The 13,236-nt window shown below is 54.7% G+C and overlaps 1 protein-coding gene across 1 annotated transcript in view; it reads right to left on the reverse strand.

Annotated features, from left to right (window-relative positions):
• Positions 1-13,236, reverse strand: part of MYO18B (myosin XVIIIB) — a 54,906-nt gene that overhangs the window by 24,314 nt on the left and 17,356 nt on the right. The window contains 14 exon segments of the mRNA XM_029961198.1: positions 1,615-1,719; positions 2,427-2,537; positions 2,649-2,849; positions 3,541-3,664; positions 4,005-4,108; positions 4,110-4,160; positions 5,248-5,372; positions 5,992-6,100; positions 6,216-6,335; positions 7,643-7,732; positions 8,365-8,508; positions 8,750-8,878; positions 10,203-10,268; positions 12,842-12,951. Of these exon segments, the coding sequence (XP_029817058.1) occupies positions 1,615-1,719; positions 2,427-2,537; positions 2,649-2,849; positions 3,541-3,664; positions 4,005-4,108; positions 4,110-4,160; positions 5,248-5,372; positions 5,992-6,100; positions 6,216-6,335; positions 7,643-7,732; positions 8,365-8,508; positions 8,750-8,878; positions 10,203-10,268; positions 12,842-12,951 (1,589 nt within the window).

Below are 13,236 nucleotides of genomic sequence, written 5' to 3' on the forward strand. Positions count from 1 at the left end.
TTTTCCACGGCTCTCGCTTCAAACCCCTTCTCCTATTTTCTATTTACTAGCTAAAATGAACTGCATAGATTTGACCTTGTAGCCCAGTTTAGAGCTGGCTGGAATTTGCTGGAACCAGAAATCATTGGCATCTCCATGTTCTTAATTAGTTTTCTGGGTTGGCTGGTTTTTTTCTCTTTTTAATGAACTGTCCTCTGCAAACCAGAGGGCGTTTGGTGCTGTGGCTGGAAGCAGCTGCCCCCTCCCACCGTTGCAGCCCAGGGTTTTAAGTGACAAAGGCAGGATTTCATTTAATAGCTCTGCCAAGGCTGCAGTTGTATCTCACACATACTACAGCAATTCCCAGCTGCACAGTTCCATCTCCCCTTCCCCTCACACTGTGACTGCCCTTGGGGGACTGGGGGATGCCGGGGCAGCACCTGGGGTCAGTCCTGGGGGGAGAAGGTGCCTTTCCTTGTGAGCTCCTGCTGCTTCCTCATCCATCTCAGTTCTCCACCAAATAAGCAAGACATGTTGGACAGTTATAATAATACCCTGCTTTGATGCAGCACGATTTATTGTGACAGTTCCCAAAACATCTTCTAAGCCAGGAGCCGGGGGGATGTTATGGATAAGCCTCATCAGACCACTTTGTGTCTACTTGAAATATACCCACCATTCCAGTGCTGCAAATCTCCCAGATTCATCCCGTTTAATGAACACATGTGACTGCCAGGGCTAGTGAAATGGTGAAATCCAGCTTGTGCCAATGGCCAGAGGACACAGTGCTTAATTACCGTGCCAGGGTGAGTGGCAATGGGACAAGGTTGTGTGAGGGTGGACAGGAAGCTTCGGATAGACCCTCCAGTCTGAGTTCTGGAGAGCCCTGGTGTGCAGCACTGCTGAGATGGTGACTGAACACACAGGGCTGGCGCCATCCTCAGCCCTGGCAGCACCAGGCCCCAGGAAAGGGCCAGCTGGGACCTCACTCAGTCACCAGAGCACTGTGATGGCCTCAGGGCCATGCCAAGGGATGCCCAAGCCAATAAATCTGCTCAAGGAGGCTGCATTCAGCCCCTCACCTGCTGGTTGAATGCAGAGCAGCTGGGTGTGCTATCCCATCACCTGCACCTCAATCGCTGCCACAGACAAATCAGAGAGGGAGAAAGGATTTGTTTAAAAAATGTGGCTGGGATAGAATTCCTCTGCAAAGAGCAGGATTGGATAAACTGCTTTTCTAGGCAGTTAGATGCACTCCAGTGTTAGATGTGGCTACTCTGACTCTCATGAAAACAACAGTAAAAAGCAGATGCCTCCCCCTGCTCAGAAATTCTCCCATACAAAAAGGAACAGTTCCCCTCCACAGGTCCTTAGTGGGACCACGTGGCTCCTGTGTGACCCTTGCAGTTCCAAAGCCCCCAGATCCCAATGCTGCTGCAGCACACACTGCTGCTCTGTTGGATGGCATTTGGGAGAGGTGGTGGACAGGAGCATCCTGGACAGCTGCACGTGCATCAACAACCAGGATATTGCTCCGTCTGCACTTGTGCATTCCCACTCCCATTTTTATTGGCAGTGTTTTTAGCCAGGACACGGCCCATGAAGCAGCCCCTGACACAGGCACCGTCCTCTTACCTGCTCACACAAGGTGCCAATGAGCCCTTCCAGGTCCTGCTTCTCGTGTAGCACCATCTGCTTCTCCTCATACTCCTGTTCCAGCTGCATCTCCAGCTGCCGGAGCTGTGTGTGTGAGAAATCCCAGCCATGCTCAGATCCCAGCCAGCCCTCAGAAGCCCCATGTCCCAGCAGGGCACAGTCACCACCACAGTGGGGACCTGGCACCCCCCAGGAGAGGGGTACATCGAGGTCTCCCACTCCACCCAGCACTGGGAACCAGGAATGGGTTGTGTCCCCTGGAGCACCCTGGCAGTGCAAGTGCAGAAGAGGGGAATTAGTCCAGGAGCCTGCAGGACTTTGGGAGATATAGACAGGATGGCTATTTGAGCCATGCTGCCTGTGAGACACACTCAGACATGGCCAAGGGCTGTCGCTGCAGTTCTGAAATTTGTGTTTGCACCCACTGACCTCATGGCCTTGTGGAAATAGTATTTTCTGTAAATTATCCCCAAACATGAAACACTGGAGTTGGTGCCCTTGGCATGACACTGGAGTTACTAGGAGCAGCGTGTCCATGTTCTGCATCAGACATGGCTCTTGCACACTGTCCCCAGCAGCCCCCCCAGTGTGGCAGGGACTCATGCCTGACCCAAACCCTGACCTGCACACCTGGGATGTGACCAAGGCTCATGTTGGGTTGGTGGTGGGAAGTCAGCACCTCGACACTTCCTGAGGAGGACAGACCCCTGGAATAGCTCCTCCTCTGCACTGAGCACACGGGGAGCTCTGAGGAGCACCCAGCATCATCCCCACACCCAGTGAGGACTTACCCTCTTCTGGCAGGACTGCCGCACGTCCTCCAGCTCCTCGTCCTTGTCCTCCAGCTCCTTCTGGTGGATCTGCTTCATCCGCTCGATCTCCAGCTCCAGCCTCTCGTGAAGCTGAAAGACCCAGTGGTAACACTCAGCCCCAAAGGGGTGGGGATGGTGTTGGTCTGGGCTCGATATGCCCAGTGGGGATGGACACCCCCGGCACACCCAGCCCCACAGTACCTGCTCCAGGTGATCGACAGCAGCCGTTTGTCGCTCCAGCTCCTTCCTCTGCTCAGCAGCACTGCCCTCCAGGTCCCAGAGCTGCTTCTTGAGTGCAGGTACAGCACTGGTGTCCGTGGCACCAGCAGTGCTGAGCTCCTGCACCCGGCTGGCCAGCACGGCCACTCGCTGTGCCAGGCTGGCCACCTCCGCCTCCTTCTGCTGCTCGGCCAGACAGAGCAGGGGGTCAGAGCCCAGACATAGTAGGGGGCCCTAGCACTCACACCCTGCTCTTAGAAACCACAGCATTCCCAACAGCATCATCCGAAACCCCTGGAGCAGCAGCAAGTAGTGGGCAGCCCCTTCCCCACACTGAGAACCCTATCTGCACCATGAGCCCCGAGCACACCTTTCCTTCTTGATCCTGAGCTCACCTTCCCACTCCTGTGGGTGTCCCCACTGTGGGCTCCCCACAGCCCCTGCTGCCTGAGGTGCTGGCAGCAGCCCTGCAGGCTCCACCCAACCCCACAGCCATGCCCCTGCCACTGTCAGGTCAATGATCTGAGGGTCTCAGTGGCACCTGGTGCAGCACCATCCCGTGGGACACAGACTGGCAGCTTCCCACACGTGGGATTGGGGGTAGGGGTGTGAGGAAGAGCACAAGTGACTTCAGTGACAATGGGGGTGGGCCTGGTTAGCTAAATCACGGGATGGGGATCACTTATACACAGCAACAGCCCTTCTTCTAGCAGAGGAGAAAGTTATTTAAACACATCAGGTGCCTCCCAGAACTGCGTTAAAAGAAATTGGAATCAAGTTTCCTGATTGCCTCTGCTCTAATTGCAATTGCTTTGCTTCCAAAGCTGTTCCCAAAACGGGGCATAACGCAGCAAAGTGGGATGACTCTTCTTACCTCCAAGCTCTGCTGAAGTTTACCCATCTCCCAGCGGATGCTGGTGTTCTCCTGGGACAACTTTTCACGGAGGCTCTTCTCAAAGGCAGACTGTCCCAAGGCCTGGGCTAACTGCAGGTCAAACCTGGAGGGGGAGCACCAGTTACCTCTCCCTAGGTCAGGCTGGAAAGTGCTTGGAGCAACATGGGCTAGTTGAAGGTGTCCCTTCCCATGGCAAGGGAGTGGCACGAGATGAGCTTTCAGGTCCCTTCCAACTCAAAACAGTCTCTGTGATTCCATGATAAACTCACACAGCAACAGGATGTAAAACTGGGTTGCACCCAGGTGTGGTGCAACCTCCAGCAGTCAAAACAGACAAAAACACCAGCCCTTCCGGGATCCTCTTACCCACCCTAACCATTCCCCTTCCCCGTCCCTCCTGCTCCAGCACTCCCCAGCCCTCCACGCACTCCCAGCAGCCTTACTTCTTCTGCCTCTTCTCCAGCTCGTGGCTGCGGCTCTGCTGGTCTCTCGCCAGCACCCGCGCGTCCCTCCAGCTCGCAGACAGGCGCCGGCACCGCCGCCCAGCGCTGCTGGGACACCCGCTTGGCCGCCTCGCACGCCGCCCGCGCCTCGCCGAGCTGCGGGGAGGGACGGCCCTGAGACCCCGCGGGACAGCATCCCGCAGGGGAGGCACCCCATGGACCCCGCGGTGCAGACGCGCCCCGCAGAGGAGGGACCCCCAGGGACCCCACTGCACACAAACCCCGGGTAAGATCCCCACCCGGCGCTCAGCCCCATTTAGGTCCCAGGGGATGGTCCGCCCCGAGATTTTTCACTAAATAAGGACAAACCGAGGTGCTCTGAACCCTCAGGATCAGGCAGCCCCCCCTCAAGCGCCTGCAGCATCCCAGCCCTCCTGCTGAGTCAGCGAAGCTGCCCCGGGGCAATGCCTGATCCCATTTCTCTACAAAAAGCAGTGTCTGGATGGAGGGAGAAGAATCCCCCAAGGATTCACATCGTGTTTGGGACACACACACACAGAGCTATTACACGTCAGGGAATGGAGTCATTAAGGAATGACTTTAAATAAGCAAAATCTTGCATTAATGAAGCTTGTAATTCCAAGCTAACTAAAAGCAAATGGGCTGCTTTGCTTTACTCCAGCTCCTAAGACTCAGCTGCTTTGCTTATTACTATTTAATGTACCATGAGCAATCTTCATTTCTTTGTTTCATCCATATAGGAAGTGACCTGACTCCCAGGCACCGCTCAGGAAGCACGTTGGTTTTTCAGGACAAAGCTCAGGAACTGCCAGCTCTTTACATCAGCAGCTCTTTGTGTGACAGATGGTGTGAGCACAGCCCTGTCCAGCTCCCTAACCCAGAACAGCACCAAGACTCACCACCGAGCCTCCCCACCCCGCAGCTCCCACCCTCTGCCCACGCTCACACTTGACCAAGGTGGAATTTTGCCATGTTCTGGTGCAAAAGTGATTTTTGAAGCTTGAAGGAAGTTTTGGGGCATTTATTCTCAAAGCCAGCAGAAAACAAGTGGTGTTCCCTGGTCAGTGGGAGCAGCAGCAACAAGCAGATGTGAAGCTGAGCCTCAGCCCCGCAAAGCTTTGCCTGCCCCAGGAGTAGGGAGAGAACAACTGGCTCTAGCAACAGCCCCACTCCCTGGCGTGACTTGGGGGTCCCTGTCCCCTCCTGGGCTGGCAGCACTTGCCTTTTGCTCGAGCCCTGTCCTGGTGCCCAGCTCGGACTCCAGCCGCTCCTCCAGCTGCACCAGCCGCTTCCGCAGGAACACGATCTCCGTCTGTGCGCAGTCAAACCGCACCTGCCACTCGTCCTCTGCCACAGAGAGAGACCCCGGGGGGCTGGTGGGTGCTTGGGCCTGACCAGCCCCAGTGGCTGTGCCAGGGGTGGATGCAAAAGGACACCACAGCTCCTGGGTAGCACCAACACCAGCACCGAGCTCATAGGGCACAGAGCTGCTTTGTGTGCCCAGGGCTGCCCCAAGCTACATGGAACATGTGCTCTGCCTTAGGCAGAGCATGTGTGCTCATCCTGTCACATCCCACCCCATCCTACCCCATCCCATTCCATGCCATCCCACTTGTGCCTTAGCAGCCTCCTCATCCCACCATACATACTTCAGACACACTCTGAGGTGCTGGGAGTGCTGAGCACTGCCAGGCAGTGCCAGGAGCACCCTGTGGCAGAATCCCTGCTGTCACCCCCAGCCCCATGCCAGAGACAGCACTGCGTGTGACCAAGCTGTCACTGCCAGATCCCACCAGATGAGCCATGTGGGATGATGGGCTGCCAAAATACACTGGGGTGCCAGGGGCAGGGGGAGTGTCACTGACTGGAGTGGCCAAACCTCTGCCCTCTGCTTTGTGGCTCTGCTGACCCCACGGATCAGGCTGGATGCCTGGAGCATGCATCACCTGCAGAGGGACATTCCTACCTCCTCCAGAGCCACTTATCTTCATTTCCCGCAGCTGGACCAGCTGTTGGGCCTCTTCCAGCTGCTTTTCCACTGACTCCAGTTTCTTCTGCACTTGGTCGTGTTTGCTCTGCGGAAACCAAAGGAGGAAGGGAGCAGGTCTACCTGGGTCTAGGGTCCAGCAAGGCTGTGCCAGGAGGAAGGCATTGCCACTGGCATGGCCCAGGGGCTCAGGGCTCTCATACCTGCAGCTCCTGCAGCTCACGGGCACCCCGGAGCCGCTCTGCCCGCTCCCCATCCAGGGCCTGGCAGATGACATCGCCCTTGTACCGCTCGTCCGACAGCTCTGTTGTCAGGTCGATGACCTGGGGGGATGGGGGGTCAGTCTGGGCATGGCTGTGCACACCGGATCAGTGGGGTCAGCCATCCAACATCAACCCCACAGTCTTGAGTGCACTCTGCCTGCCCTTTGGGGAGGGACCAGCACCACCAGTGGGAGCCCAGGATCCCATTTGGCAGCGTCCAGCTGCCTCTGCCAGGCTGCCTGTGCCACACTACCTGCACTGCGCTGCAGCCAGGGCTCATCAGATTTCTCCATTGTTCTATTTGATTACATTAAATTTCCTTTGAAACCAGAAGCAGGTGAATGAAGGGGAGAATTATTAATTCAGAGAATCAATTTCATTTTTCGCAGAGCAGAGGGGCACACGGTCTATCCTGCTCAGCTGGCCGAGCAAGGGGCTGCAGAGGGAGCAGGGCCACAGGAAAACACAAGATTCCAATGCTTCCTTTTCTGCATCTGACAGCATTCTAAGGCACTTCACATTTTGCAGGCAGCAGCTCCTTAGAGTATCTCACAAGTTTAACTCAGTAAGCAAACCCCACAGGTTTCCTGTCCCTGGGGAGTCGATGTTTTTTTGGGTCTGCCCTGAGGCATTCAACTTGATCAGCATTCCCAGCCCTTTACAGAGAGCTTAAACTAAACCATCTTTACTCCCTTCCCATTGAGAAGGAGATTCCAGGCCCTCGGGGCTGTTGGCACCCTTAACCAGAGCTGCAGCCTAGACCCCAGCTCAGCCACGCTGCAGCCCAGTGATCTGGGCAAGCCCAGGGTATTTATAGAAACTTTGGGAGCTTCTTCTCTCCACGATGCTTGGCAAGATCCCAGGCACAATCACACAAGAGCCCTTGCATCAGAGAGCAGAACCCACAAAGGACCAGCAGCTATCTGGGGATTATGGAATCCCAGAATGATTTGAATTGGAAAGTACCCCAAATATATCCAGTGCCAGCCCCTGCCATGGACAGGGACACCTCCTACTAGACCAGGTTGCTCCAAGCCCTGTCTGACACGGCCTCGAACACTTGCAGGGATGGGGCAGCCACAGCTTCTCTGGGCAACCTGCAGTGATGCCAGTCTGGAATGTTGCAGTCGGGCACCACAGCCCATCATGGTTCTGCTCAGAGAACCACTCCCAGATAAGGTCATTGCTGGCAGCCACCACTGCCCACCCCACTGCTGCCCACGGCTCCTCCAGCTGTGGTGGAACTGGTGCTCCTATTCATCCTGATACAGCTTCATTCCCAACCTGGCCAAGCAGGGCTGTGGCAGAGGCACTGGGGACTGTACCAGAGGTTTTTGGAGTTGTATCAGAGGTTCTTGAGGCTGTACCTTGCTCTCCAGCCTCTCTGCAGTCTGCCTGAGCTCACTGCATGCCTGCTCGGATTTTTCCAGCTTCCTTCTCAGCGCCGCCAGCTCCTCCTAGGGAAGATTGGGAAAAAAAACACACATGGAGAGTTCCAGCATCCTTGGTTTATTTATGAAAACCTTGTTTTCTGTTCAAAATAAGTGGAAGAGACATAGCTGCCTTATTAGTAAAATTTACCAGGCAATTTTGAAGGCTGCTCACTGCAAATTGCTGGGACTACAGCTCTTGACATGAATTCCATCGGAGGCAATGTCAGCTTGGGTGTGCATAGAGCACATTTTATGAGAAAGCAGCAAACCTCAAAAGCCTGGGTTGAACAGCCAGAGGCCTGTATTGTGCCCAGGGAGTGTCCCAGGGCCCTGGCAGGTATCACAGCGCAGTGCAAAGGCACAGTGTTGGCTGTGATTCCTTTCCAGGCAGCAGGAGCTGCTCCGTGCAGCCTTGTCCTGCTTTGATGTCCAACACTGAGCACAAGCAGAACGTGCAGAGTCGTGATAAAAACAGGGGTTAACGGGTGATGGGGCCTGATGGATCCCAGGTGGGTTTAGGCAGCTTTTATTTCAGCTGAACCAGCCTGAAAACATCTTGTTAAAACCTCACTCAGGCAACAGGGAGAACAGGACGCCAGGGAAGATTGACTAGGAATTTAGCACTGATCTGCCCCATCCCATCCCTCGGTACACACCTCTTTTGCACGGAGCTGCTCCTCCGCCAGGTTAACACTGAGCAAGGGCCGCACGTGGCTCAGCAACTGCCACCAGGGCCAGTGCCTGACTGCCTGGAAGACCACCAGGTTCTTCTGGATGCAGCGGATGGCGAGGCGCTGGATCTGCGGGGAGACACAGCAGCAGAGACTCTCACCCAGCCAGGAAGGACCAGGCTGGAGGGGGATGAGGTGGCAGAGGAGGTCAGGGGATGGCAGTGTGGCATCTCCAAGCTGCCCACAGGACAGGGCAAAGCGGGTACCCTTCAAAGGAGCTCAAAAGAGCTGTAATTTGGATGCTCTGGGCCATATCCCAGCAGCGCTGATCCGAGTGGGCACAGGTATCCCTAACCAACGGGATGGGTACCTTCAACCTCTTGAACTTCTGGCGGCTGAGGAAGCCCTTGCAAGCAGCCTGGAGCAGGGTCATCTTCTGGGCTATCAGCTTGTCACGTTGCTTCTCCAGTCTGGAGATGACCCCCGGCTTCAGGAACACCTGAGAGCAAGTACAGAGGTTACACACCCCCAGGACAGGGACTGAAACCTCTCCCTCCTCCTGTTTAACAGAAGCATCGACTGTCACAACGTGCAATTCCTCAAAACCCTTCCCTTTGGATGCTACCCGTTCCCTCTAGTGCAGGGATGGATGGATATCTCAGTGGCTTCTGACAGGTCAGACACAGCTATGCACGGGTAACACAGAGACATGCACAGGCAGTGCACAGATACACACAGACAATATAGAGATAAGCACAGGTAGCACACAGACACACACAGTAACACATAGCTGTGCACAAGTAAAACCAGCTACAAATAGGTAACAGCAGCAGTGCGTTAGGATAGCGAGCCACGTTGTTTTCGTTCACTGAACTGGTCACAAACACTGTGTAAATGGTAGAGATCTGCTGATGCCATTGAATTCAGCTCAGTATCAACCTCTGAGTGTTTAAGGTATCTCTGGGTCACTCTGTATCACTGGATACAGGTGCTCACAACTATCGCAGCCCATTTGCATAACACAGCTTTAATAACCCCTGAAGAACACGTGTGAGGCCAGGGGGTGCTCAAAGAGCTGCATTTTAAAGATGCCAAATTGAATCAAAGAACAATCCCAAGGAAACTCGCTCTCTCGAGCTAATGCCATGATTGCTCCACCACCTATTCAATTGCCTCATTAATGTCTGTATTAACTCCCCAACCCAGCAAGCTTCGAAGCCAGTACAAAATCAATGCTCAAAGCAACGGCAAAGCGAACTCCTCCACAACGAGATGTGACCGGGACTGCCATCGTGCTATTGATTAATAACAAGGGTTCCAGAGAAGAGATAATTGCAAACTGTGCTGTGCAGAATAAAAGAAAGTTATTTTGCTCCACAGAGCTGTTTCATGAATTCTTTCTTTACAGACTGCAGAGCTGAAGGCAAGCACTCACAGGAAATTAATTTTTCTTTGAGACCATTACATTTGAGTTCAAACACTGTTGCTGTGACAGCTGCCTGGCTTTGCAATGTGAACCCCAGTCCACTGAACTCATGAACTGTTCAAGCCCCGTTCCCTCCTATGACACATCAATGCCATGAGGGGCTGGATTTTGTTAATCAGGTACAGATTTTATCCAGGGTACTGCTTTCAGATACGAATTAGGAGCCTTCTGTGCTGATTGTTGGTGAGGCTCAGTTTCCCAGCCCACCTGGTGCCATGTCCAGCAGCGAAGGTGAAGCTTTCTTCCCAATTTGGGAAGCTGTGGGCAGCTGGCACGGGGCAGGCTGTGCCCCCCCACACCGAGAGCAATGAGGAAGCAGGGACTGGAGCCACCCTACCTGGCTGCGTCCTATGGCAATGCTCCTCTTCTCCAGATCCAGCGCCTGGAACAGCTCCTCTATAGCCTGTGGAGAAGGAGCACATCGTGGAATTGCTCAGGAAACATTTATACCCTGCCATGAGCCTGCTGAAATGGTGTACAGGGATCCCTGGTCCTCACGGGTGCCCAGTAAGGTGCATCCAGCTTATGGGCACCCTGTAAAGGTACTTCCAGCCCTGCTCTCCTTTCCTCTTCCCAATGCCAAAGCCCACCTTCCCAGTCATAAGTCCTGGTGTAAGGACTTTCTGTCCTGGAGGCTTTTGGTGGGATGAGGGGCAGAGATCTGCAGCTGCATGAAAGTTATTCCCCCTTTTGCTACCATGCCTGGTCTGGAAGGACCCCGATGCCTGGACAGCCCTGGGAGGAGGTGACACAGGGGACAGTGAGAGCCTGTCCCAGTTACAACCAGCTGCACTCAGTGGTCCCCTTCTGCTCACCTCACCAACAGCTTGTCCCATGAAGCTAAAGCAGGTGGAAAAGTACAGAACTTCCCCCGAGCCCACCAGCACAGCACAGAACCCTCACAGGGATTTAAGCAGGAGATTAGTCAAGGGGAGAAGCCTGAACTCAATTACTCTGAGCTTTGGACCGACACAGGAACATAACAGGCAGCAACACCAGACATTCCCCTGGGGCAGCAAACGCTGTCTGTCTGAATGGGTGGTAACAGAAATCCTCCGCTGATACTTCACTCCAGACAGCATCCTCTGGCAGCCTCACACTTCTCCTTCCCAAAGGACAAACCCATGGGATGACTATTTCACCATGGACCCAGGAATACCTTGTGCAGCAGAACTTCACTCCTGGTCTCACCAGCAGCCTTGCAGAGGTGGGATGGAGTACACCAGGGAATGGGGATATGAACCACCACAGGGCATGAAATCCCATGCTGGAGGCAAAGAAGTGCCAGCACTGTGGCTGTGCCCTGCTCCAGAGGCACTGCTGGGACTGGTGTAGGGCTGTGCAGCACGATACCACCCCATCCCCACCTCCATCCCCATTTGATCCCCATCCCACTGCATCCCCACTCCCTCTCCATCCCCCTCTCCATCTCATCCCAATCCCAGCACAAGCACAGGGCCAGTTGTTGCTGCACTGTCACCTCACTGCTGATGAGCATCTCCCCTGCTCCAGTGGTCAGGTTAATGCCTCTTCCCAGGAAGCAGTCCCCAGCCAACAAAACCTTGCAGCAGCAAGCTCCAGGGAGGATGGGATTTTCCAAATCCCCTGCTTACACCCTGCTGACAAGGCACCCTCTGCCTTCAACAGCATTTCAGAGCAATATTGACCTTTTCCAACTGTCAAACTTGTCTTATTAAATCCCGAGGTCTTAACTGCCTTTGCACACGCTGGCAGGCAGTTTGCACAACACAGCACGTGCCCAGCTTTAATTCTTCTCCTCTTAGCTCTTCCCAGCTCGCCCACAGCCTTATTCCAGGGGCTGGGATGGTTCTTCCATGGTTTTGCTACAAATTTATTAGGAAACAAATAAAACTGGTACATCCCCACCTTCCTTCCTGAGCTCTTTTGACTTTCAGGCATTGTGGGACAAGGTGAGCAGCCACCCTGGGCTGTAGGTGATGCCAAATACCCCAGGAGACCCCACGGACCCTGCTCCCTTGGGTTCCTGGGAATGCTGCCTGGCTTGTCCTCAGCCAGCCAGCTTTAAGGGATCCAGGAAGAGGGATGGAGTGCTGTCATGCTGGGCCACAGCAATGCAGAGATTCTGCCCTCAGTTTGTGCCCTGTCCTTCAAACCAGGACAAGCAGGAATCCTCAGCACACAGGATTGTCAAAGCCATTTCCCCTTAAGTATTAAAAAGACACAATAACAGACTGAGTTCTCCAAGTCCTCTCCATGGTGCAATAATGCTCATGAGCACAGCCCACTCCAGGAATTTACTGCCTTGGCAAAAACAGTCCTCAGGGGAGAGACTCTGGGATGCAGAGCTGAGCTCAGCTGCCCTGCCAGGCTACTGGAGGATCCATGTCCCTCCGTGCTTGGGCACCATGGGGAGGGTGAAGAGGAGCAGGAAGCAAAGCCATCCCCCAAATCCAGTGCTGCAGGATGCAGCCCCATGGACAGATCACTCCTGATCCTTGCTAAGGAGCTCTGAGAGCCCAGAGCCCAATCTGTGGGCTAGCCCAGAGACTCCCAGACACGATCACCAATGCTGGTGTGCTGCCCAGAGCTGTGCTGAATGGGGTTTTCTCCTTCTCCCAGTTCCTGAGGGCAGCCTTGTGTTTAGAATCATGGAATCATTTTGGTTGGAAAAGCTCTATAGGATCATCAAGTCCAACTGTTCCCACAGCACTGCCAAGGCCGTCACTAACCCATGTCCCCAAATGCCACATCCACACATCTGTTAAACCCCTCCAAGGATGGTGACTCTATCACTTCCCTGGGCAGCCTATTACAGGTCTTGACAGCTCTTCCAGCGACAGAATTTTTCCCAATATCCAATCAAAGAGCTCCAGGAGTTGCTCCTCATGACAAAGACAGCCCTGATGGCATTGGGGAGGGTTGAAATAGCTCTGGCATCAGCACAGCCCCATGTGGGGGTCTCAGCCTGTGTCCCCCAGCCAGCCCGGCACACACCTTGCTCTCATCTGGCACCTCGTAGGCAGAGGTGTGTTTCTTCATCACCTCCGGAGCCAGGACTTGGAAGCGCCTTCGGAACTGGGTGAGGAGCAGGCGATCCGTGTACCCTGGAGGCAGACAGACATGCTGGGGGCTGCACCACTCCTGGGGCACTGCCACTGGGACACTGGGGAGGGATCTGGTCGGACAGGGCTGTGAAGTGTGGCATGTCCTCCTGTGCAGGTCCCTTTCCCCATGACATTAACTGTGACTGTGGTTGATGCAGGTCCAGCCCAATGCATGGACGCATCCATGCTCCAAGGGGAGCACGGGAGAACCCCATTGGAGCTGCGGCCACCCAGGCAGGAGAGGGGTTGGGAACCCCTGCAAAAAGCAGCAATAAAAATTCGGGG

Source organism: Manacus vitellinus, unplaced genomic scaffold (assembly GCF_001715985.3).
Source record: "Manacus vitellinus isolate BGI_N305 unplaced genomic scaffold, ASM171598v3 scaffold_31_pilon, whole genome shotgun sequence".
Lineage (NCBI taxonomy): Eukaryota > Metazoa > Chordata > Aves > Passeriformes > Pipridae > Manacus > Manacus vitellinus.